This window comes from Syzygium oleosum, unplaced genomic scaffold (genome assembly GCF_021117445.2).
Source record: "Syzygium oleosum isolate NSW1041296 unplaced genomic scaffold, Sole_v2.1 Sole_v2.37, whole genome shotgun sequence".
Taxonomy (NCBI): Eukaryota; Viridiplantae; Streptophyta; class Magnoliopsida; order Myrtales; family Myrtaceae; genus Syzygium; species Syzygium oleosum.
In genome coordinates, this window is record NW_026607521.1 from 1,653,709 (window position 1) to 1,679,325 (window position 25,617).

Genomic DNA, 25,617 nt, shown 5'->3' on the forward strand with positions numbered 1-25,617 from the left:
TAAACATTTTAATGATTTACCAATGTAGTTTATTCAGTCTATTTTGGCCAAAAATCGCTGACGTGAACACCGGCCATCTAACGTGGCACGACCGGTCGTCTAACGTGGCACGGTCAGCACACAGCCGACGTTAACATGGACAATTTTTATAGTTTTTTAATTCTTTTTTTTCTCCCTTTTCTTTTGCTAGTGGCTGATTATTGAACAAGGCCCCCCTCGTTAGATTTGGCGAGGCCGACCCTCGCCTAGGCTAAGGCGGCCTCGTCGAGCATCACCCGGGCAAGGATTGACCTCGCTAGATTTGGCAAGGGTGGCCCTCGCCCTCGCCTAGGCGAGGCCTGGTGAGAATCGGCCTAGCCAAGTCTAGCAAGGAGGGCCCTCGCCGGCGCTCGCCCTCGCCCACGCCCTCGCCTAGGCAAGGCCAAACCTTGCCTAGCAGAGGGCGGCCTTGTCGAGACTCGCTCTTGCTGGGGCTCACCCTCGCCTAAGCAATGTCGACCCTCACCCGCAACCCTTGCCCAAGCGAGACCTGCTCTCACTGGTCATCGCTTGTGGCTCGTGTGGCCGGTGGTCGATGACCGGCCACTGCAAAAAGCAAAGAGAAGGAAAAAGAAAGAAAAAACATAAAGGAAAAAAGAAAAAAACTCAGAATATTTTTTAAGAAAATTCAAAAATTATTCACGTTAGTGCCGACCGTATCACGTTAAACGATTATAATCATGTCTTTGTTGATTATGTACGACTCATCTCGTCAATTTCTCATCATAGAGTAGGCACACCATCAAACCACGATAATCCGTTATTTTCGAGTTTTATTTCTATGATTTATTTCTTACTCAAAATGTTCAATTTGTTCACGCACTTTCCGTATTAGTTGTAACAATTTGGTATCTCAAACCAGTCTTATTAAAAGGCAAAGACACAGTACAAGAAGAAACATTTCCATCGACATCTTAGAGAGGCATATAATACCCGATAGAGAGAACAATCCTCCTGAAAGCTAAAGAGAGCCAATGCACCAAAAAGCGACTCATTCGCGAAAAGCTACAAACCACCAGTTTTCCAACATTGCTACCTGAAAACAACCCAACCAGATGGTCCCATGTTACACGAGACACATTTACAACCAAGCGTCCTCTGTATCCCCAAAGAAAGAAACAACCTCTATGTCCTCGCACAACGGAACGGCAACACAAAGACAAACAGAAATGAAACCATTTTGAAAACATGAGAAAAGAGGAGACTACGCCCAAGAAAAAGTACAGAAAGCTGACTCATTCGTGAGAAACCACTACCACTTGTTTCCCGACATTGCGGCCGGAGAACAGCCCGATGAGAGCTGCCGGAGCGTTCTCAAGACCCTTGGCCATGTCTTCCACATACACAATCTTCCCCTCTTTGATCTGAGGCAATACCATCTCCAGGAACTTCGGGTAGAGATGATAGTAATCGAACACCAAGAAACCTTCCATTCGAACCCGCTTCATTATAATGTTCATCAAGTTGCGTACGCCTTCGGGCTGCTCGAGGTTGTACTGTGAGATCATTCCACATACCGCGATTCGGCCATGAATTTTCATGTTGAGCAGCACCGCATCAAGCATCTTTCCGCCAACATTTTCAAAGTAGATATCGATCCCCTCGGGGAAGCATCTAAACATTTACAACAGAAGAAGTCAACTGGAGTCGGCTTCAGGAATGGGCGTATATTTTTTATCCTGCGCAGCAGTCACTTATTTGCGTAATCATCATTGCTAAACTCATAGCTCACCTTTTCAGTGCTGCATCCAGATCCAGTTCCTCCTTGTAGTTGAAAGCATCATTGAATCCAAACTTGTTCTTCAGCAAATCAACCTTTTTCGCAAAAATAACAGCAATGAGAACTTTAGAAAAATGAAATTCGGAAGAGAATTGATGATGATGGTACATTCAACAGAGCCATCACTCTCTTGAGCATTGTCAAATTTGAGAAATACAGCACTCATCGTACCTCAAGTGCTTCTTTCAGATCTAATTCTACATGAGTAGACGACTGTTTAAGCCTTTGAGGTTTATGAGAACATGAACATGCACTCTATTTTTATCTTACCAAAAAAAACATGCACTCTATTTCAAAACGCTTGTCTAGTCACTCTAGTATGAAACAAAAGTGAAAATTGCAGATGTCAAAAAATGTTTGGTGAACCATTAACATGTATGAAATTTTGTGCTTCTTTCAACCATGATATGATTACCTTCTCTTTGCTACCGGCGCTGCCGACGACATAACAACCAAACAACTTTGCAAACTGCCCAACAAGCTGACCAACGGCTCCTGATGCAGCTGATATGAAAACAGTCTCTCCTTTCTTAGGAGAGCATACCTCGAAAAACCCGGCATAAGCCGTCATGCCTGGCATACCTGCACAGTTTCAATTTGTAGAAATTAGACGAGTCACAGGATTTGCTGAAGCATGAGAGTAGGAGTGTAATGCTATGGCAAAATCTCAAATGGTCCTATTATTGCCCAAAGGTGAAGCCCGTTAAAAATGTATTGACTTCTCAAGGAAAGATACTATTTCTCTAGAAATAACTGATTTACCCACTTCTATCAAAGCGAGAAGACAGCTTTGCAGGGCTCTATCATTCAGACAATTCAACGAGGCGATAAGGCTCATCAACAATGAAGATCCCTACAAGTAATATCTTAACTATCTGATTCTCCTTATTCATTAACAACGAAAGAGATATTACATTCAATGATTAAAGAGCATACCCAAAAGGCCAGTGTAGTAAGACAGAGGAACATCGGTGTGTTCAATCTTAAAGCAAGTTTCTTGCGCGGTAATTAGACTATACTCCTCCCATCCAGTGTAACCCCAAAGCAAGTCGCCTTTCTTGAAGTTTGGATGCCCAGATTCCAAAACTCTAGCTACTCCATATCCAGTAATAGGCTGCATCAATGTGTTAAATACTTCAGAATATAAGTGCAAATAATTTATCAAACACAGCTAGACATTGTACTTCCAAGAAGGAATGATTGGACCATAAAGACAATTTCATAATCGTATACGCTACAATAACCAGGGACCATTTCACTTTAACTTTTTTTCCGATTTTAAAGGTTTCTAACTCGAGTCATATTGAAGTAAGGTAAGTCAAAATGCAGCTTTCTTGACACTCGAACCAACTTCCAACAAACCTAGAAGAAGAGCGGCATAATTTTAACATCTCAGCAGGAATAAAATTGAAATCCATAGTAATACATCGGAATCTTAAGCAATATGCTAAAGGATCCATCCAAAACTCTGCTTATCCCAGAGTCATGTTTATTTTATATTTCAATGAATACATCTCATCATCCTATTTCACGTGCAAGCTATCGTCACCATTCGTCTTGCTTACACATGAGTGGGAATGTTAAGCAACTCGCATCGCTTAACCCCGTGATTTATGTAGACTCTGCAAACGCAAGACATGTAAAATTCCTACGCCAAATAGCATAAGCAAGTCTCTATAGACACACTAAGCTCTTCAATACATTTGCCGAATCTTATAGCGACATCACAAACCATTTCCACACTTTCAAAGCCACCACCAATTGGCTCACTTCAGAGATAAAAAAGATATAGCCATGACAGCAAAAGAAAAAATTAATAGACATACAGCACAGAGTCGCTACAATCCTTTGATTAGAACGATTGGACATGAACAGAACTAACACTGGACAAGCCCTCGTATATTAAATTAGGCAGACCTGAGATCATAATCCAAGAACAGTAGTCAAACATGTAAAATTCCACTCAGGAAAACTAATATAATATCCGCCATCCATCAGCAGAGGCACCTGCAACTTTCTCCTAAAACAACATAATCAATCCCCAGAGCAAACTGGTCAAAATTAATAATAAAAAAAAAGGACAAACATATCATAGTCGAGAAAACCCACATCATCCGACAGTCGAAGCTTATTTTATTCAAAACCTTCCGATTTCAACTACGAGGAAGAAGACCATTGGGCGCCGAGTGAACGACCCATTTCCTCTTTCTACGTTCTTTTGGGAAAAAAGACAGAATTTGACACGAAAAGAGTATTTAAGGTTGCTCACCGAACCAGGCTTGAAGGAATCGACATAGCCCGGGACATCGAGCTTCGCCATGCGGGTCCTCATGTACGGATCGCAGGACAAGTAGAGATTTTTCACGAGAAGGCCGCTCGATCCCTCCGGGAGGCGCAGCTCCATGGTGGATTCACGCACCGCCATGTCCGTCTCCTTGGGGAAACCGCTCACGTAGCCCCCGAACACCACTTGCTTGTTCCTTACCTCTCCACTGTCGCTCGCCATCGCTCCCTCGCTGCTCTTTCCCGTCGAAACTCGAGACACCCAGAAGGAGAGCAGGCGCTGTGGAGTGCGTGAATGCCGGTATCGCTTTTAGCGACTCGGATGCTGGGCGTGTAACGCGTGAGGAGGCCCTGCGCGACAAGGAAAAAAAGGATGACCTTTCGTGCGTGTCAGTCAGTGGGAACAGTTGTCGAGGGGGTACGGCGACGATGCAGATGCGCGTGTGGAGGATGATGAGGAGCGCGAGCCAGATGGTTCTGGAGATGCTCCGCGAGGAACACGACATCATTTGGTCATTACGGCGCCGCTCTTCTTGGTCGGTGGGGGGCTTCTCCTTCGTCGTCGGGTCGAATGTGGCCGAGATTGATCATGGCCCTTCCAAGGTTCTACGAGGTGATCTGAATCACCTTCTCTTGAGCTAAAATGACTCGAATTGTCCATGAATTTTAACCCGACGTGTAATGTCATTTTCAAATTTTAATTTATTTAACGTGATTCACGAGCATTGATTTAAACTAAACTTTAATCTTGAACCACGGTAAGAGGATGAGACCGTATACTTCTCGTGTGTCATCTATTCTAGTTAGACCTGTTAAACGGGTGGGTCGGGTCGGGTTTGGGTCGGGTTATAAATGGTCCGATCCAAATTGACCAATTAACCCGTTTATGACCCATTTATTCATAGTGTAAATATCTCGACCCATACCCGATCCGACCCATACCCAATCCATACCCGACCCGATCCATATTGCTAAAACACTTTTATATTTAACCTAATCTAGGAATACTTGTTTCTTATGATTTTTTTTTAAAATTATACTGTTAAAACATTTTATGCAATACAAAACTAGTGAAAAAATTTTATAATTTTTTTTAAAATTGAGGTTCTATTTGTTTTACCAAAAATGCGACATTTCTAAAAAATATTTTCCATAAAGTCATTATCCAAGAAAATAAAAAAATTAATTTTTTTTTATTTTTTAAATCGAATTTTTAATTATTTTTATTTTTTTTCTTTATTTTTGGCCGATCGCCGGCCGCCGTGGCTGGCGACTGACCACAGGCGAGGTCGAGCTCGCCTGAGGCCGGCGAGCTCGAGTCTCGCTAGATCGGCGAGGCTGGAGCCTCGCCACAGGTCGGCGAGGCTGGAGCCTTGCCGGGATCGGGCAAGCCTCGCTCGAGGCCGGCGAGCTCGAGCTTCGCCGGCCTCCGGCGAGGTCGTCCCGCCCCGGTGGCCGGTCGCCGTGGCCGACCACCGGCCGGAATAAAAAAAAAAGAAAAAGAAAGAAGAGAAACGAAAAAATAAAAAATAAAAGAAAAAGAGAAAAAAAAATTAAATTTCGATTTTTTTTAAACATTTTTGTAAAGAGAGAGAGTATGTGGATGGGTGTAGTAGGTGGGTTGGACATGGGTTCCAAACTCAACCCATTTAAACCCATTTATCTTTAAACTTTAAAATTTAAAACCCATTTAAGGTTGACTCTTTAAAATTAAAGTGACCCATTTATTTTTAAATGGGTTATATATGGGTTTAAGACCCATTTTGACACCTCTAATTCTAGTGTTGTTGGCATTTCGCGTGCTATGATTTGTGCTATGCAAGATATTTTCCCATATTATCAGTATTACGAGCAATTATATGAATTATCTTGAAAGAAAACACTAGGGGCGCTTATGATAATCATTCTGTTTATCTGTTTTTTTATTTTTTTGTTCTCCGGAACAAATTTGGAATAGAAATCCTTTTGGTAACGCAATTTCATTTTTCTATTTCTGGAATAAATTTCTATTCCAGAAATAGGTTTGGAAATAAAATCAGATTTTTACTTGTCTATTTTTTGAACAGAAATGAGAAATAAAACTCTTCTCATCACTTGCTTTTACTACTAGCCGGCTATCCATGTGCCGCCCCCCGTCGCCGCCGGTCGCCTCTCGCCGCCGTAGGCTGCCGTCCTCCGCTACCTATCGGCCATCGTTCGTCGCCGGCCGCCTCCCGCTGCCATCTCCTGCCGCTCATTGTCTACCTTCCTCCGCCTCCCAATGCTGGTCGCCTCCCATCGTTGGCCACCACTAGCCGTCCTTCGCCGCTGGCTGCCTTCCGCTGTAGCCTAACACCGGCTGCCTCCCACTGTCGGCCGCCTCTGGCCGTCCTCCATTGTCGTTTGCCTTCTGTCGCCGTCCAACGCCGGCCGCCTCCCATCGCCGCCCACCTCCCATCGCCGCCCAACATCGGCCGCCTCCCGTCACCGTTCTCCTTCGCCGCCCAATGCCAGCCACCTCTAGCTGTTGCCCGCCTCCTGCAATCGCCTGCTCCGTCGCCTCCCGTTGCTGGCCACCTCCCACAATCGCCTGCTTCGTCGCTTCTAGTTCGCTGGTCGCTCGGGAGGGAGAAATTTTGTGTCATTGTTGACACCTAAATTTTGGCGATCCATTTAGATACATATTGAATAGGAAAATTAGGAGTCGATCCCGACACCTGGCAAAAATAATAATTACACTGCATATAGATTTTAGGAGCATTTATAGTAATAGGCTCATATTAGTTGCGTTTGCATTAGATCAACGGTGAATGAACTTAGTTGAAAGGTTTTGAGCTAAATTGTGGATTGAGCCCATGGATAAAGATTTTCGCCAAATCCGTTCATTATCATGGCTGAACTTTTTGCACGTGGGATGCTTACACTTAGAAAGGTTATGAAGAATTTCCGGAATATATGCATGGAGGTTCGGGAGATGCGATCATGAGTGGAATATATAACGTGCAAGAAATCTCGTGGGAAAGCCTATATTTCCATTTGTGTGCATGTTAAACTTTCCCAAATTTTGATTCGTAATTATCGGTCAATATATTTTTGGTTGGGCACATGTGCAAAAATATCTTTCATGATTTGCTGAAGATGTCCATGATTTCATAGGGCTTTATTTTTTTCGGATATTTGTGGAACAGGCAAGATTTCGTCGGTCAATGGAAACTAGTAAAAAAGAAGAGCAACTGGGAAAGAAATATTCACGTGAGGGCATATATTATTTGAGCAATATATCTTTCTCAAAACAAGAAAGAGTACACTACTCCCTTATTCTGAAGGCCTAAGGACCCGTTTGGTTCGGCTTTTCAAATGCAACTTGGGGGAATGCAAATACCTTTAGGTGAAAGCCACTTGGGGAAATGCAAGTGGTGTTTGGTAAAAAAAAATTTGTGAAGCTACTTTGGCCTATGTAGTGTTTGGTAAATTTTTTTTTGCAATGGGCTTTGGCAATTTTTATTCTTAATATTCCGGTTTTGCCCCTATTACTATTCATCTTCTTCACCGGCGAGGGTGGCCGGCGAGGTGGCCGGCGAGGGGCCGGCAAGGTCGGATCTGGCCGGCGAAGGCCCGGCGAGGTCGCCTGACCTAGGCGACGGCCGCTGGGGTCGGGCAACCGCCAGTGCGCCGTCGCTGGGTCGGCGGTCGCCAGGCTCGCGCGACCAGCGGCGCTCGCTGGGTCGCGCGACCTCGGGCGACCGTCGCCGGGTCGCGCGACCCAGGCGGCCGTCGCCGGGTCGCGCGACCCAGCGACGGCCGCCGAGGTCGCGCGACCCAGGGCGGCCGTCGCCGAGGTCGCGCGACCCAGTGCGAGCGCCGCCCGGGTCGCGCGACTCCGGGCGACCGCCGACCCAGCGACGGCGCTACTGGCGGCCGCCCGACCCAGGCGGCCCGTCGCCTAGGTCGAGCGACCTCGCCGGCCTTCGCCGGCCAGATCCGGCCTCGCGGCCACCCTCGCCGGCCACGTGAAGAAGATGAACAAGTGATGGGCAAAACCGGAAAATTGAAATTTGAGTGAGGGCAATTTGGGAAGAAAAAATAAGCTTCAGCATTTCACAAATGCTGAAAGCCCAAAGCTGGTCCGGACCAGCTTTGGGCTTTCAGCATTCCAATGGCATTTCAAATGCTGGCTTTCGGCTTTCCGAGTCCGGAAAGCCGAACCAAACGGTTCAGCATTTTGGGAAGGGGCTTTCGAGGCCGAAAGCCCCTTCCCAAAGCTGAACCAAACGGGGCCTAAGTCGGCCCTGCTTATAAAAGAAGACTCGTCCGAGACAAGGGGGTTCTCTCCTTTGGATGGAGAACACACGAAAAAAGCACACACGAGATTGAGAGAGAGAGTTGGCTGCGTACGCGTGCAGCCGCTACGCCGCGCCGCCCCTCCGCTGCATTCGTGATGCCCCACCGTCATGCCCGCGTTGCCTGACGCCCACCGCCGCGCCGCCGCTACTGTCCCTGGCGAGCCATTCTCGCTGCTGCCGCTTCCGGAGCTACCGTGGCTCCCGCATCGATCTCCGCCTACCACCGCTGCCACCCAACCGCGTCGAAGAGCCGTTGTTGTTAGCTCGACGACGCTGCTGTCCCGAAGCCCTGCCGACGACCTGCTGCCCCAGTCCGACGATTCCCTTTTGCTGTTGCTGTTCTTCGTGAGTCGTCCCTGTCGCTGTTCTTCGTTCAGTGACGCTCTGCTCCTCACCGACACGTCAAGCAAAGCCCTGACATTCCACGGTCAAATATCTGAGGAGTCAACCTACACAAAAATCATTCAGTAAGTTTCCCAGAGAAGCCGCTAGTGATCTCCCCACCATCACCGCGAGACACTTTGTTTTGCAGCTTTCTTGCGAAGCATCGTCGCTGGTCATCCTCACCGCGATCTTTGACGTGAGCCGCTCGAGTATCACCTGCCTTGACCGAGCATCACCGCAAGCCATCACTGCGTTATCCACCGTTCATTGTCCAAATTTGGAAGCAAATATTTAAATTAGGTAAAGATCTCATCTAATTTGATTTTCGAGTATATTATTTTCTTGTTTGAGATATTACGATCTCTTGTGAATCTTTTAGCAATAGTGCCGTATCCATGAAATTCCCAAGTAAACTTTAAATTAGGAATTATTTCCTAATTAAAGTATTTAGTTTATTTCGAATTTCATGAAAAATACAAAAATATCATATGCATGTCATATAGATTAATTGCATCATGCTTGCACGTCATCTTGCCACATCATTCATACCTTGCCATGTGTCATTGCTCGCGTGTCATTAGAAATTGCACGTCTAGGTTCATTTGTGTGTCATATTAGAATAGTCTATTTAACCGTCATATTAGAATAGTCTATTTCTAAGATAGATTGAGTGAAATTGCGTGTTAATTAGAAATCATATTAGAGTTGTTTATGTGATTTTCTAACTAACATTGTAGAAGCTTTCGTTGCTTCGAGGTAAGTTTTCCTCCTTATATTTGCAATTTATTTATCGTTTTGCATTATTGAGTGTTATATTATTGGTTGCGCACCCGTATGATTACCTCGCATGTTAGTGGATAGCTGCCTACAAATATTTTTTGAAATAGAAGAGAAAAGGTACCGAAAGGGCATTAGAGTAATCTAGTGTAATCAAGTCTCCGAGTCCATAATCTCTGGTTTGTAGAAGTAAAGTAATTCTCCCAATACTTTACTTGGGTTTCTAATCGACCCACCAAAAATAGATTAGTGGCGACTCTCGATTGCAACGATTTGCATGTTGAGAACTTAAACCTTAAGTCGCGAGTCGATAAGTTCTTGGGAGAGCCCGAGTTAGGCTTAGACTTAACAATCCGTTAGTGTGTACCGCGGAGGTTAGATCGCGACAGTTGTTATCAAACGAATTTCTATTTTAGAAATAGAAATTTCGTGTCGTTTTCAAATGCTTATTTTGGCTCAAAAACTCGTCTATGCAATAGAAATAGAAAAAATTATTTCTAATCAGAAATTGATTTATGAAACAAAATGATAAACATTGGACGTCTGTTAGACATTTTGTGAAGAGACGGGCTCCCAGAGGTCCTTGATATAATACGTGTTCAGTTTTGCGGGTATTGCTCTCAGCTGGAAGGCATAATTATAGTTGATAATTGTTTTGCCGACAACTGAAAAGGAGTACGTGGCGTCAATCGAGCAATCAAGGGAGAAAATATTAGGTGCATGAAAAACTCACGTCAGTCATGCATTGAACCATTCGGTGCATGACACGTGGCAAAAAAAAAGGAGGCTCACTGTCAGACTTTAAAAAATTTACATCTTCTCTTCGCTTCTTTTTTCCCCGTTTTCTCTCTCTCTTTGCTCTTCTTTTTGCTTGTTCTCTCTCTCCAAGTTGTCTCCCTCAAGTTCGAGAAAATATTAGGTGCATAAGATACTCGACGTCAATCATATATTGAACCATCCGGCAGCTGACACGTAGCGAGAACGGCCCACTGTCAGAATTTTTAAACTCACCTTCTCTTTCCCCTCCCTCTCTCTTTCTCTCTAAGTTCTCTCTCCATTCACGGCACGATCATGACTTCACAGTTCACACCTCTTCGGCTCCACACATCCTCGACCTGCTCCACACCTCCGCGACCTCAGCTCCTTGTCACCATGAGGGTGTCACGGTGGCAGTTGCGACCAAGAATCGAGGTTGCGACGCCATGGCCAACTGAGATCCGAGGTCGCCAACGGCGGTCGCGGCCTCAATCAAAGGGTCTCCATGTCCAAATGGCGACCTTGACGAGGTTGCCCATGGCGTCGGCGGCCTCGATCCCTCATCGCAACATAATGGGCGACCTTGGATCGAGGCGCAAGTCGCAGTGGCATGCCTGCGCGCGAGACAAAGATTGAATCGGCAAAGAGAGAGAACATAGCGACCACTTCTCGAGAAAATATTGCATGAGTGGAATACTCCACATCAGCAATACACAATTCCATTGGGTGCGTGACACGTGGCAAACGGGCCCACAAATCAGATTTATTAAAAAATCTGACTCTTTCCCTTCTTTCTTCCATCCTCCGTTAACCCTCCGTCGTCTCGCCTCCTCTACTGCTCAAATATACGCTTTTCCCCCGGTTTCTCCTCGTCGGCACAGGCCAGAGGAGAGAGCAGCGGGAGAGAAAAATTTTGAACAAAAGGTGTCCTCCTTTCTCTCCTCTTGCGCGCTCCTCCCAGATCTCCAATTCTCTCTGCACCTCACGCCGCGCTGCCTCCGACGACCAACGAGCGACGCCCTAGCCTCCGCCTCCGCCCCCCTAGCCTCCGACGCCGACGCCGATGACGCCTCCGACGACCGAGGTCCGCCGCTGCCCACGAGCGACGTCCGTCGCCTCCCACGACCGAGGTCCGCCTCCTCGCGCCGACGCCGACCCTGCCTCCGATGAGCGACGTCCGACTGACCGCAACTCTCTCTCTCTTCTGCTTCTTTTCAAATGATGATTGCCCCCCTCACCCACCGCCACCGGCTCCACCATTGCTTCTGAACCCTTTCGCCACCGCTGCTACATCCCTCTCTCGTTCAGTTGCAGACAGAGACCGCGTGTATATGCACAACTCTCTATGCTCCGCCGAGGTTTCACGTTCGTTGTCCCGTTTGCTGCAGTGTCAGACAACGATCTGGAAGGAAGATGGGCGAGTCGTCTTGGCCTTCTGGCGCGCAGGTAATCCCTCTGCAGTTCGTCAAAGCCGGTTAATGGGCATTGTCGAAAATTTGTTCTCTTCTTCAATCAAAGCCGGCCCACGTTTCTTGCTGTGATGTTCTTTCAGCAATGCCCACATTTTCTGCTGCAATGGTCTCTTTTCTTCCTCTTCTTGAAGTAGAAGATGGGGTGTGCGCATTCTCCACCTCGTTTTTTTTTTTCGTTTTTGAATCTCCTCTGCAGTTCGTGAACGCCGATGAATCGACCCGCATTGTCGGAAATTGTTCTTTGGTTAAATCCAGTCCACATTTTTTGCTGTGATGTTCTCTCGCCAATGCTATTTGAAGCTTGAGAATCAAAGGATGATGCCTGGTCTCTTTTGTTCCTTTCCTTGAACTAGAAGATAGTCTGTGCGTGTTGGGCGTCCTTCTCTGGTCATTTTGTCTGATATTTTGTTGCTTTTGAGATGATTGATCGTGATGTGGGATGATCTAGCGGGGCAGTATCGTTGTTTCCTACTCATTGCCTTGAAAAGAGCGATGAAAGAGTCAAATGCCAGTGGGGTTTGCTTCGACTTCTTTGGTGCGTCAGTAGGAAATTCGTGGATCTTCTCTGTGTTCAGTTGAACATCATCTCTCTATTTGACCATCTTGAGAAGAGTGTAGTCAGTCTTGCGAATGTCAAAATTCTTGGGGGATTGTGCTCCATGTAATCCTATCTCATTGCAGTTGAACTATATTCGCAATGTTGTTTCTCGAATGGCTGGCCAAAGAACAGATGAAGTTCAGGTTGCAGGATCTCCTTATAGAATTTGCCCCCTGGGAGCTCATATAGATCACCAGGTCAGTTTTGTCTTATTTCTGCCATATTGTTGTCAAGGTAGTGTTTGTACAAGACCTTCTATTTGGGTATTGGTTTTCGATTTGCATCAACAGATATACAACGTAGTCAAAATTTCCTGTCCTGTTTTTTGGGTAACATCTGTATTTTCTATCTATTGTGAATATGAACAAGCCTGTTGCCTCTTATGTTCAATAAAATTTGGCGATGCAATATACTTATTATACTAATGAGGGTATACTTTGACATTGTTGATTGATGAAGAATGCAATCCTGCTAATGTTACCTTTAACTAGTCCATTGCTGAATGATAGAGAGAGATGGACATTAATTGGGAATATTGTTTACGAAATTAATATTGGTTACATTTCCTTTTCTCTTTCTTGGTTGTGCTGGCATGTCGGTTTTTCGAGAGGGTGAGGTGTCATTGTGGGAAATGGGAATATAGAGGGAATATATTCCCTAAGTTCTCTCCAAATATTTTTCTTCCCCCGAAAGAGGGAATATAGAGAGAACTTATTAGGGAGGTCCTTCCATCATATTGGGGAGTTCATTCTCCCGTCTCTCCTTAAGCCTTTTAAGATCATGCTTAGGACCTAAATCGCAAGGTAACCCGTGCCCCAAAGTAGATTTTTGCTATAGGATCGTGTGTAATGCAAGATAGATTCCCAAAACACTCCCTTTTCCTCATTGAAGATAAAGTCCATGTTAGCTAATGTCTCATAATTTGTTGCGTATAAATATTCTTTTGTCAAGTTTCGTGTGGTGTGTTAAAAATACCCTCAATATCTTCTAAATATCTCCAGAAGATATTTAAATATCTCTAAGCGTAACCTTGTGCATAGGGAGTCTGCTTAACACATGCGAAACTCGCGAGATACAAAGAGTATTGAGAGCCTCGTCCAAGAGAGTTGATAGTGTGGGAAAACTTCTTTTCTTGTGATTAATTCTTGTGATTTTGGATTCATTTCCGGATCGGAAAACTCTTATGAGTGACCGTGATTGAGTTGTTGTAATCTTATCTTTGCCAATTATAATGGAATCATCCCGTCTATCTCTCCCGTAGGAGTAGACACATCGCTGAACCACATACATTCGTTATTTTCAGAATTTATTTCTATAATTTATTTCTTGTTCAAATCGTTTATTTGTTCACGTTTCCTCGGCATTCATAACAATTTGGTACCTCAAACCAGTTTTATGAGAGGCGATGACCCTTTACATCGACATCCTAGAGAGGCATAGCATAATATTTTAGACTCATTCGAGAGAAACTCCAAGCACCTGTTTGCCAACATTGCTGCCGGAAAACAACCCAACCAGATGGTCTGGTCCCTTGTTATAAGAGACGCATCTATACACAAACGACCTCGCAGGACAGAACGGCAACGCACAGATAAACAGAAAACAACCCCTTTTGAAAACACGAGAAAAGAAAAGATTATGCCGATGAAGAAGTACAGAAAGCTGACTCATTCGCAAGAAACCATGACCACCTGTTTCCCGACATTGCGGCCGGAGAACACCCCGACAAGAGCTGCCGGACCATTCTCGAGCCCTTCGGTGATGTCTTCCACGTACACAATCTTCCCCTCTTTGATCTGAGGCAAAACCGTCTCCAGGAACTTCGGGTAGAGATGACAATAATCGTACACTATGAAACCTTCCATCCGAACCCGCTTCCAGAGGAGGTTCAGCAAGTTGTGTACACCTTCGGGCTGCTCGAGGCTGTACTGTGAGATCATTCCACATACTGTGATTCGGCCATGAAGTTTCATGTTGAGCAGCACCGCATCAAGCATCTTTCCGCCGACATTTTCGAAGTAGATATCGATCCCCTCGGGGAAGCATCTAAACATTTAAGACAGAAAAAAGTCAACTCGAGTCGGCTTCAGAATGTGTACATATTTTATATCCTGTACATCAGTCACTTATTTACTCAATCATCGTTACCATATTCCTGACCAACCTTTTCAGTGCTGCATCCAGATCCAGTTCCTCCTTGTAGTTGAAAGCATCATCGAATCCAAACTTGTTCTTCAGCAAATCAACCTTTTTCGTGAACATAACAGCAAGAGAGAACTTTAAGTAAGATAAAATCCGGAAGAGACTATTAAGACTGTATTTTTAGCATTTGTGTTTAGTGAAATGATGAGGGTATGCATTCAACACTGCCATCACTCTCTTGAGGATTCTCAAATTTGAGACATACAGCACTCATCATACCTCAAGTGCTTTTTTTAGATTTAATTCTATATGAGTAGACGACTGTTTAAGCCTTTAAGAGAACATAAACATGCACTCTATTTCAAACGCTTGTCTAGTCACTCAGTATGAAACAACAGTGAAAATTGCAGATGCCAAACATGTTGGGTGAACCATTAACATCTACGTGACTATGCACTTCTTTCAACACGAGAGAGAGAGAGAGAGAGAGAGAGAGAGAGAGAGAGAGAGAGAGAGAGAGAGAGAGAGAGAGAGAGAAGAAGAAGGGGGGGATCGTCGTCAACGCACTAGTGCTTAAACAATTACTATTCAAGGAAACACTAGACGAATGTGAGATGATTACCTTCTCTTTGCTACCGGCGCTGCCAACAACATAACAGCCCAACAACTTTGCAAACTGGCCAACAAGCTGACCAACAGCTCCCGCCGCCGAGGATATGAAAACAGTCTCTCCTTTCTTAGGAGAGCATACCTCGAAAAACCCAGCATAAGCCGTCAGGCCTGGCATACCTGGAAAGTTTAGATTTGTAGAAATTAGACGAGTCACGAAATTAGCCGTCATGGCTGTCCATACTAACTTGAGAATGAAATAGACCGAACAAAGTATCTTAACGATCTGATTCCCCTTATTCTTTAACACTGAAAGAGATATTAAACCAGATGATTAAAGGGCATACCCAAAAGGCCGGTGTAGTAAGACAGAGGAACATCGGCGTGTTCGATCTTGAAGCAAGTCTCTGGCGCAGTAATTAGACTGTACTCCTCCCATCCAGTTATGCCCCAAACCAAGTCGCCTTTCTTGAAGTTTGGATGCCCAGATTCCAAAACTCTAGCTACTCCATATCCAGGAACAGGCTGCACCATTGTGTTATATACTTCAGAATATAAGTGCCAATACATTTAGCAAACGCGAATAGACATTGAACTTACAAGTAGGAGAGAGTTTGCTCCCTTTGAATTTTACTTGTCGAGTGTACTTGTCGCAAATTTGAGTTCGATTTATTCGTGCGAGTTCATAACTTACTCTCGCCATCATGAATCGAGTAAATGTAATGAGAGAGATGGTGGTACTTACGGAACCGAGCTGAGTGGAGTACTTGATGAGGTTGAGATTGTAGGGATCGCAAGCCAGGTACAAGTTCTTCACCGCGATGGCCCCCGAACCGGCGTCGGCCTTCAATCTCTCCGAGCTCGTCCTAACTTCCAAGTTGGTCTCTTTCAGGGAACCTCGTACCTGCTCTCTGTATATCACCTGCTTGTTGCTCATCACTTCCACTGAAGCATTCTTGTTCACCTTCTCCATTCTCTCTCTAGAGCTGTGTTCTCTCTCTCTCTCCCCTTCTTTTCTTGGATTTGATTGGTGGGAAACGTAGCCAAACACTGCACGGGGTATATATAGGTATGTATAGGGGGAGATGGGCGATGAGATATGCATACGTTGCTGACGTGTGCCTATGCGTCATCTGTATGCATGCTTACGTGTGCCGTTGTGTCATTGGTGGGTTATTCCAATAATTCCTTGGGAAATAAAAAAAGTTGATCAAAGTGGTCAATTGAATTCTAATCATTAGAAAATTCTCTGATTTGCAGTAGAACTTTCATGAATTTTTTTACGTGGAAACAAAGAATTTGAAGAAAATCCTAAAATCATGCCTTTCTTAAGAAGTAAGCTCTGCACATCGTCAGTTTCCCTTTTCCATGCATCCTTAGCCACCCTGACTCATTTATTTTTCTTTTTTTTTCGAAAAAAGAGCTTCTTTCGTAGTTCATAATCAAAAGTTAATAGATACACCAAGGGTTCAGAACATAATAAATTTCAAAGAACTTGAGGTGGATGAGAGACCCGATAAGAGGGGATGGTATTTTTGATTTGAGCACCTTGACTTGATTCGAGCGTTATATTATGCGTACACAGTAGGGTGGTGAAAATTATAACCCTTGATTGAAAGAACAAATGATGATATGGATGAACTTAAACGGGTTGGCATAAAAGTTTTGATCTAGACTCATTCGTTATTAGATGGATTAATGACATAAACGGTTATTGAATGTTGACCTAATGTGCAATATGGTTCCTGAATTTTAAGTATGTTCATTATGATTTTTGAACTTTAGTTCAATGTGCAATATCGTCCAAGAACTTTTAATTTGTTTAATGTGATCCCTGAACTTTTGGTATACGATCAACTTAGTTCTTGGACTGTATAAAAATATTCCTCCTTGTAATTGAAAGCATCATCGAAACCAAATTTGTTCTTCCGCAAATCAACTATCTTCGCAAAAATAACAGCAAGAGATGAACTTTAAATAAGATAGCTCGGAAGAAATCGGTTAAAATCAGGATTTTAAAGGCACCTACGGGCATCGTGGGTGATACAAAAAGGAAAATAAGAGTTCTTTCCCACATTGAAGATAGAGTCTATGTTGATGTAATTTCCCACAAGACTTCTTTCCCTCATTGAAGATGAAGTGTACGTTGGTGTAGGAGAAGTGCTTATAGTTACTCCATTGTTGAATTTCGTTTGGTGTGCATAGTAACTAGTAAGTGCATTTCGTTTGGTGTGCATGGTAAGTGCGCTTAATATGTATGAAACTTGCGAGAGAGCCAAAAAAACATTGAGAACCATCACCTAAGAGAATTTGAGAGTGAGAAAATTCGTTTCTTCATATTGATTCTTGTGTATTCGAGATTAACTTAGAATTAAAAAGAGATAATGATATAAATGATCCATGATTTTTTGCCCAATATGCAATATAGTCCATGAATTTTTAATTTATTCAATGCGGTCCCTAAACTTTACCCTAATATGCACTGTGGTTCCCGAACTTTTAATTTGTTCAGTATGGTCCATGAACTTTTGATATGTATTTAATTTAGTCTTTGAACTATGTATAAATATTTAATATTGTCCTTCATTTATTTCAAGTTTAGGAATAACATTGAACATTTTCATATAATTCATGGACTAAATTGAACATGTACCAAAAGTCCAGAAATCACATTGAACAATCTAAAGGATTAAGGACAACATTGCACATTAAACTAAAGTTTAAAGACCACATTGAACAAATTAAAAGTTGAGAGACTATTTGTGTCATTTCCCAATTAAAAACATTTGTGAATGAGTGTGACTAACCACTCTGGAGTTTAGTATAGAAATGGGATGGACTACAAAAAATCAAAAGCTTCATGTAGTTGGTCTCTCATCAATGCCTGCTCACTAATGATGAAAGATTTTGACGTAGACTCACAATGGACTCTTGTTGCGCGATGTGCCCACACTATCCAGAGATAATTATGCATGTTCTCAGAGATTGCAAATATGCAAAGGCAGTTTGGCAGAAGATTCTACCTGCCAGCTTCCGAGGTGACTTCTTCACCCAAGATCTACTCCCATGGTTGATATTGTACCTATATGGTTCATCAACTAGGGTTCGGGATAACTGGTCACCTATTTTTGCTGTTGCTTGTTGGCATTTCTGGAACTAGAGGAATAAACGATTATTTGAGAAGGATTTTTGTCTCACCAACGAACCCTTGTGCATGATTCTAGGCCATGTGAAAGATATCGCTTCAGTGCAACTGGCAGAACATAGATTGTCGCCTCAAAGGGAGAAAAGAGATAAGCTTGTGGGTTGGGCTGCCCCCCCGACTGGTTGGGTAAAGCTTAATTTCGACGGGGCCTCTAAAGGCAACCCGGGATCCGCCTCAGTAGGTGGGCTTTTGATAAATGAATTAGGCAGCTCGCTTGCTGAATTTGCTCAAATTGTGGGAGTGTGCTCTTCGCTCAAAGCAGAACAATGGAGCATCCTTTTGGGTCTTAAAATGACAATTTCTCTGGGCATACCTAAACTTATTGTGGAGGTGGACTCGCAAGTCGCCATTTCACTGCTTCAGAGATCATCTCCTGCTCTCAACTTTGGCGACACGCTCATTCCTCATATTCAGAAACTTTTAAGGTGTTTCCAGCATGTCAAAATGCTACATAATTTAGGGAAGGTAACTCATGTGCTTACTCGTTAGTGTCACGCCCCGACACGGAATCACGATCAATGTGTGATGACTGATCATGACTAGAACGAGCCTGTGACTTGTGAAAACAAGTTAGTACGACTCGTTCATTTTATTCAAATGCGCAAGTGGAAGCAAATCTAAACGAGTAATCACAAGAACAACATAAGCAAATCATTGCACGTTATATTTACATGATCGTGCTTATTTTAACAAGCCCGTCTCTCGGGCCATTGCAAATATCATACATATTTCACACGCCTATTCCAAAGGCTTTTTTGTGCAAAGGCCAACTATAGATAACAAAATTTCAGCTTGGGGTAATCCTACTCACGCTACTCCATCTACTTGCGCTCCCGTTCACATGTGCTACTCCTCCCTGCGACCCGTCTGCTTGGTCGTCTCATGCCCCACCCGTGGCATGCCCTGGAGCCGGCCTGCCCATACCATCAAAAGGGCCGTTGAACCCGCACAGGGGTCCAATCCAGTCTCAGTTAGACAAGCAGGATCGTGCCACATACGTGTGGGGGATCAATTCTTCGAGGTCCTTGTCCACCAGAACATAAGTTGTAATCCGACAGTAGGCGCGGCCTTCACGATCATCGATCACGGTGAGCAACTCAGCTCGCATTTCTACGAGGTTGCCGAAATGGGTTGGGGGAACCGCATCTGTTGAGAATGTGCACACAACAAAGAGACATACTAATGACCAAGTTCTAGCATGAGTCGGACTTGGTTAGTGTTTGTGACAAGAGCCCAGAGGGGGTTAGGGATGACGACAATCACGAGGATGAAGTTGGACTTCTTGCCAAGGTGGAGATTTATTGAGGATGGCTTGAAGTCATCAACCGGGCTTACGGAGTCCTAGTCTTGCGGGTTGATTCGCGTTAGCGACTAAGTTCATAGGTGCCGAAACACCCCTTTATCACTCTAGGTGCGGGAAGTTACTTTGCCTGCCTTACCCGGCGGTAACCAGTCGAAATTGACGTAGTGTCTACCTTCACCACCCAAGGTCCCCCTAAGTTCTCTCCAAATATTTTTCTTTCTCCGAAAGAGGGAATACGGAGAGAACTTATTAGAGAGGTCCCTCCATCATACTGGGGAATTCATTCCCCTATCTCTCCTTAAACCTTTTAAAATCATGCCCAGGACCTGAATCGCAAGGTAACCTGTAACTCAAAGTAGATTTTTGCTATAGGATCGTGTCACGCCCCAAACCCTACGGATGCACAACATCCCACTACTGTCATCACGATGCGATGTCCCAGGACTCGTCGTCGATCCTTCATTTTATCTTTTAATTACGCATACGGAAGCGATAACAATAATCACCCGAACAACTACAATAAATAAGGATAGACAGGAAAACGATTCGCAACAGTTAAACAACAACACCATTTTTAATATTCACTTGATTAACCCATGGGAACATTTTTACAAGCCCACTTCAGGCATTACCACAAAAGCCAACAAAAAGATACCAGGCTGGGGCCAATCTATTTCACCAACAGGTCAATCTCAAAAAGCTAGCTTCCAGACACCCCGAACCATATTGGGTGCATCAACATGCTAAGGGCCTGAAAAATGTTAACAACAACAAATGAGACGAAAGTCTCAATAAGTTAACGGCCTAAGCCCCGTTTAGAAGGCCAACTCACCTCGGGGGTCCCTAATCACATGACCACGCATTGGACACAAGTCAGTAATCAACCATAGGCATCCTTACCTCGCTTTAGCACACGTGTCATACATAACATCAGTTAACAATGTCATAACAATGCACACAGCACAAGACGTAGTCGGAACACATAAAGAGATTTCCCATGCATCATGCGTCCATACTCGTGCGTGTCTCGATTATAAGGTAAAATCACTTGGGCACGTCTCATACCATACCTAGCAATATTCACCCCATAATCGAATACTATGCAACATGCGTGTTCCATTTCTTAATTTCTCATGACCTCTCAGGTCCACTGCAACGTCAAGTGATACACAGCGAGATGGCAGTCTTCCGGGATGACCGAGCATCCGATGAATCGAGCTTGATCTACAGCAGATCTCGACAAATCAGGCATTCGATAAATCGAGCGCGATCTACAGCAGACCTCGACAAATCAGGCATCCGATAAATCAAGCGCGATCTACAGCAGACCTCGACAAATCAGGCATCTAATGAATCGGGCGCGATCTACAGCAGACCCTGATAAACCAGGCATCCGATAAATCAGGCGCGATCTACATCAGTCCCCGATAATCAGGCATCCGACAAATCAGGCTCGATCTACAGCAGTCCCGGATAATCAGGCATCCGACAAATCAGGCGCGATCTACAGCAATCCCCAATAAGTCAGGCATCCGACAAATCAGGCACGATCTATAGTAGTCCCCGATAAGTCAGGCATCGTCAAGCGGTGTCCAGCAAGATGGCTCCAACATGTGACCACACGAGCACTCGAACATTCAAGCCAATTCTTATCTTTTCATTTAGCCAATGCATGCATGAGTCGTGCTTACATCAATGCCACGGACCAATGCCAAGTGGTCACATATGCAAATGGTCAATCGACTTTGTGAACCTCATTTCAAAACATAATTTTCATCCTTAAGGCATTAAATTCATTTAGCTACTCCAGCTAATCAACACGGCCATTCATAGAATAAGCATCATAACTCAAGCATGTAGGACGAACGGCGAGCGAGAACGGCGGTGGACGGCGCGACGGAGGAGCAGCTGTAGGTGGTTGTTCGGGGCTGCTCGGGTCAAATCGGGGGCTAATCTAAGGATGTAATGGCAGCTGGTGGTGGTGGTGGCTTGGGGTGCCGGACAGTGGCGGCAAGCAGCGGAGGCGGACGGAGGGCGAGACCGGCGAGAGGTGCACTCGCCTTGGCTGGAAAGCAGGCCAGTGACGGGAGGTTCCGGGGGGCCAGGGGCGGTGCTACACAGTCTGAGATGGAGTTGGGGTGGCAGTGGCTCGATGGCGGAGAGGAGCGGCGAACGGCGGCGGCTGGTCCGATGAGGACAGGCCGGCGGTGAGCAGCAAAAATGGAGGAGCCGAGCGGAAAGGAGAAAGAACGAAGAAGAAGAAAGAAAAGAAGAAGCAGAAGAAGAAGTGGGGGAAATGATGGGGAGTTGGTGGGAGTGGGCGAGGGAGTCAAAGGCGTGGGAGAGGTCAGCGAAGAAGGGGGAATTAGCGGGGAAGGGGAAGAGAGAGAGAGAGAGGAGTTGGTGGGAGTGCGTGGGGTGGTCTGCCGAACGAAGGGGAAAAGTGAGAGAGAGGAGAGAAAGTCAACGATTGTCTCCACACGAAAATCTTCCACCAAAATTTTTCCTTTTTTTTTTCTTTTTTTTTTGTTCAATTTCCTAAATTTTGTCATTCAAATTACCATTCCAAAAATCACCAAATCGAATCGAAATTTCAGAACATTACAGATCGTGTGTAATGCAAGAGAGATTCCCAAAACACTCACTTTTCCTCATTGAAGATAAAGTCCATGTTAGCTAATGTCTCATAATTTATTGCGTATAAATATTCTTTTGTCAAGTTTCGTGTGGTGTGTTAAAAATACCCTCAATATCTTCTAAATATCTCCAAAAGATATTTAAATATCTCTAAGCGTAACCGTGTGCATAGCGAGTCCGCTTAACACGTACGAAACTCGCGAGATACAAAGAGTATTGAGAGCCTCGTCCAAGAGAGTTGATAGTGTGGGAAAACTTCTTTTCTTGTGATTAATTGTTGCGATTTTGGATTCATTTCAGGATTGGAAAACACTTATGAGTGACCGTGATTAAGTGGTCGTAATCTTATCTTCACCAATTATAATGGAATCATCCCGTCTATCTCTCCCGTAGGAGTAGACGCATCGCTGAACCACATACATTCGTTATTTTCAGAATTTATTTCTACAATTTATTTCTTGTTCAAATCGTTTATTTGTTCACGTTTCCGGGGCATTCATAACAATTTTGGTACCTCAAACCAGTTTTATGAGAGGCGATGACCCTTTACATCGACATCTTAGAGAGGCATAGCATAATATTTTAGACTCATTCGTGAGAAACTCCAAGCACCTGTTTGCCAACATTGCTGCCGGAAAACAACCCAACCAGATGGTCTGGTCCCTTGTTATAAGAGACGTATCTATACACAAACGACCTCGCAGGACAGAACGGCAACGCACAGATAAACAGAAAACAACCCCTTTTGAAAACGCGAGAAAAAAACAGATTATGCCGATGAAGAAGTACAGAAAGCTGACTCATTCGCAAGAAACCATGACCACCTGTTTCCCGACACTGCGGCCGGAGAACACCCCGACAAGAGCTGCCGGACCGTTCTCGAGCCCTTCGACGATGTCTTCCACGTACACAATCTTCCCCTCTTTGATCTGAGGCAATACCGTCTCCAGGAACTTCGGGTAGAGATGATAATAATCGGGCACTACGAAACCTTCCATCCGAACCCGCTTCAGGAGGAGGTTCAGCAAGTTGTGTACGCCTTCGGGCTGCTCGAGGCTGTACTGTGAGATCATTCCACATACTGTGATTCGGCCATGAAGTTTCATGTTGAGCAGCACCGCATCAAGCATCTTTCCGCCGACATTTTCGAAGTAGATATCGATCCCCTCGGGGAAGCATCTAAACATTTAAGACAGAAAAAAGTCAACTCGAGTCGGCTTCAGAATGTGTGCATATTTTATATTCTGTACATCAGTCACTTGCTCAATCATCGTTACCATATTCCTGGCTCACCTTTTCAGTGCTGCATCCAGATCCAGTTCCTCCTTGTAGTTGAAAGCATCATCGAATCCAAACTTGTTCTTCAGCAAATCAACCTTTTTTGCGAACATAACAGCAAGAGAGAACTTTAAGCAAGATAAAATCCGGAAGAGATTATTAAGACTGTATTTTTAGCATTTGTTTTTAGTGAAATGATGAGGGTATGCATTCAACACTGCCATCACTCTCTTGAGGATTCTCAAATTTGAGACATACAGCACTCATCATACCTCAAGTGCTTTTTTTAGATTTAATTCTATATGAGTAGACGACTGTTTAAGCCTTTAAGAGAACATGAACATGCACTCTATTTCAAACGCTTGTCTAGTCACTCAGTATGAAACAACAGTGAAAATTGCAGATGCCAAACATGTTGGGTGAACCATTACCATCTACGTGACTATGCACTTCTTTCAACACGAGAGAGAGAGAGAGAGAGAGAGAGAGAGAGAGAGAGAGAGAGAGAGAGAGAGAGAGAGAGAGAGAGAGAGAGAGAGAGAGAGAGAGAGAGAGAGAGAGAGAGAGGAGAAGAAGGGGGAGATCGTCGTGAACGCACTAGTGCTTAAACAATTACTATTCAAGGAAACACTAGACGAATGTGAGATGATTACCTTCTCTTTGCTACCGGCGCTGCCAACAACATAACAGCCCAACAACTTTGCAAACTGGCCAACAAGCTGACCAACAGCTCCCGCCGCCGAGGATATGAAAGCAGTCTCTCCTTTCTTAGGAGAGCATACCTCGAAAAACCCAGCATAAGCCGTCATGCCTGGCATACCTGGAAAGTTTAGATTTGTAGAAATCAGACGAGTCACGAAATTAGCCGTCATGGCTGTCCATACTAACTTGAGAATGAAATAGACCGAACAAAGTATCTTAAAAATCTGATTCCCCTTATTCTTTAACAGAAAGAGATATTAAACCAGATGATTAAAGAGCATACCCAAAAGGCCGGTGTAGTAAGACAGAGGAACATCGGCGTGTTCGATCTTGAAGCAAGTCTCCGGCGCAGTAATTAGACTGTACTCCTCCCATCCAGTCATGCCCCAAACCAAGTCGCCTTTCTTGAAGTTTGGATGCCCAGATTCCAAAACTCTAGCTACTCCATATCCAGGAACAGGCTGCACCATTGTGTTATATACTTCAGAATGTAAGTGCCAATACATTTAGCAAACGCGAATAGACATTGAACTTACAAGTAGGAGAGAGTTTGCTCCCTTTGAATTTTACTTGTCGAGTGTACTTGTCGCAAATTTGAGTTCGATTTATTCGTGCGAGTTCATAACTTACTCTCGCCATCATGAATCGAGTAAATGTAATGAGAGAGATGGTGGTACTTACGGAACCGAGCTGAGTGGAGTACTTGATGAGGTTGAAATTGTAGGGATCGCAAGCCAGGTACAAGTTCTTCACCGCGATGGCCCCCGAACCGGCGTCGGCCTTCAATCTCTCCGAGCTCGTCCTAACTTCCAAGTTGGTCTCTTTCAGGGAACCTCGTACCTGCTCTCTGTATATCACCTGCTTGTTGCTCATCACTTCCACTGATGCATTCTTGTTCACCTTCTCCATTCTCTCTCTAGAGCTGTTTTCTCTCTCTCTCTCCCCTTCTTTTCTTGGATTTTTTTGTTCTTGGATTTGATTGGTGGGAAACGTAGCCAAACACTGCACGGGGTATGTATGGGGGGAGATGGGCGATGAGATATGCATACGTTGCTGACGTGTGCCCATGCGTCATCTGTATGCATGCTTACGTGTGCCGTAGTGTCATCGGTGGAATAGTATTCCAATAATTCCTTGGGAAATAAAAAAAGGTCACCAAAGTAGTCAATTGAATTCTAATCATTAGAAAATTCTCTGATTTGCAGTAGAACTTTCATGAATCTTTTTACGTGGAAGCAAAGAATTCGAAGAAAATCCTAAAATCATGCCTTTCTTAAGAGGTAAGCTCTGCACATCGTCAGTTTCCCTTTTCCATATATCCTTAACCACC

General features: G+C 44.4%; 3 protein-coding genes across 5 annotated transcripts in view; all 3 read right to left on the bottom strand.

Moving 5' to 3' along the window:
• Positions 1-1,023: 1,023 nt before the first annotated feature.
• The window catches only part of LOC130135744 (2-alkenal reductase (NADP(+)-dependent)-like), a 55,330-nt gene continuing 30,736 nt past the window's right edge, over positions 1,024-25,617 (bottom strand). The window contains exons 2-6 of one of the 2 annotated variants that reach the window (XM_056305401.1): positions 4,089-4,304; positions 2,756-2,933; positions 2,235-2,401; positions 1,772-1,854; positions 1,024-1,653 (exon numbers count right to left, since the gene is read on the bottom strand). In XM_056305401.1, coding sequence (XP_056161376.1) covers positions 1,275-1,653; positions 1,772-1,854; positions 2,235-2,401; positions 2,756-2,933; positions 4,089-4,304 — 1,023 coding nt within the window. In that variant the 3' untranslated portion in view covers positions 1,024-1,274. Of the gene's footprint in view, positions 1,654-1,771; positions 1,855-2,234; positions 2,402-2,755; positions 2,934-4,088; positions 4,698-25,617 lie in introns of those variants that run through there. The other variant, XM_056305400.1, reaches the window with a different exon arrangement.
• On the bottom strand, positions 13,876-16,196 carry LOC130135743 (2-alkenal reductase (NADP(+)-dependent)-like). The gene is made up of 5 exons (XM_056305399.1): positions 15,908-16,196; positions 15,510-15,687; positions 15,176-15,342; positions 14,576-14,658; positions 13,876-14,457 (listed from the first exon to the last, which is right to left on the bottom strand). The coding sequence occupies exons 1-5, from the start codon at positions 16,133-16,135 to the stop codon at positions 14,079-14,081; spliced, it is 1,035 nt and encodes a 344-aa protein (XP_056161374.1). The 5' UTR covers positions 16,136-16,196; the 3' UTR covers positions 13,876-14,078.
• On the bottom strand, positions 22,825-25,282 carry LOC115667856 (2-alkenal reductase (NADP(+)-dependent)-like). Of its 2 annotated transcripts, none has more exons than XM_030589394.2 (5): positions 24,969-25,282; positions 24,571-24,748; positions 24,239-24,405; positions 23,601-23,683; positions 22,825-23,486 (listed from the first exon to the last, which is right to left on the bottom strand). In XM_030589394.2, the coding sequence occupies exons 1-5, from the start codon at positions 25,194-25,196 to the stop codon at positions 23,108-23,110; spliced, it is 1,035 nt and encodes a 344-aa protein (XP_030445254.2). In that variant the 5' UTR covers positions 25,197-25,282; the 3' UTR covers positions 22,825-23,107. The 2 variants fall into 2 exon arrangements, with proteins under 2 accessions (XP_030445254.2, XP_056161372.1); XM_056305397.1 differs by lacking the exon at positions 24,969-25,282 and adding an exon at positions 24,824-24,945.

What these genes read in the sequence shown, in the direction of transcription:
- LOC130135743 (XM_056305399.1), bottom strand. Translation starts at nt 16,135, where the DNA reads ATGGAGAAGGTGAACAAGAATGCTTCAGTGGAAGTGATGAGCAACAAG. An exon ending in ACTCCACTCAGCTCGGTTCC is followed by an intron (nt 15,688 to 15,907) that starts GTAAGTACCACC and finishes ACAATGGTGCAG; the next exon opens with CCTGTTCCTGGATATGGAGT. An exon ending in TTACTACACCGGCCTTTTGG is followed by an intron (nt 15,343 to 15,509) that starts GTATGCCCTTTA and finishes TAAACTTTCCAG; the next exon opens with GTATGCCAGGCCTGACGGCT.
- LOC115667856 (XM_030589394.2), bottom strand. Translation starts at nt 25,196, where the DNA reads ATGGAGAAGGTGAACAAGAATGCATCAGTGGAAGTGATGAGCAACAAG. An exon ending in TTACTACACCGGCCTTTTGG is followed by an intron (nt 24,406 to 24,570) that starts GTATGCTCTTTA and finishes TAAACTTTCCAG; the next exon opens with GTATGCCAGGCATGACGGCT. An exon ending in GCGCCGGTAGCAAAGAGAAG is followed by an intron (nt 23,684 to 24,238) that starts GTAATCATCTCA and finishes TTCGCAAAAAAG; the next exon opens with GTTGATTTGCTGAAGAACAA.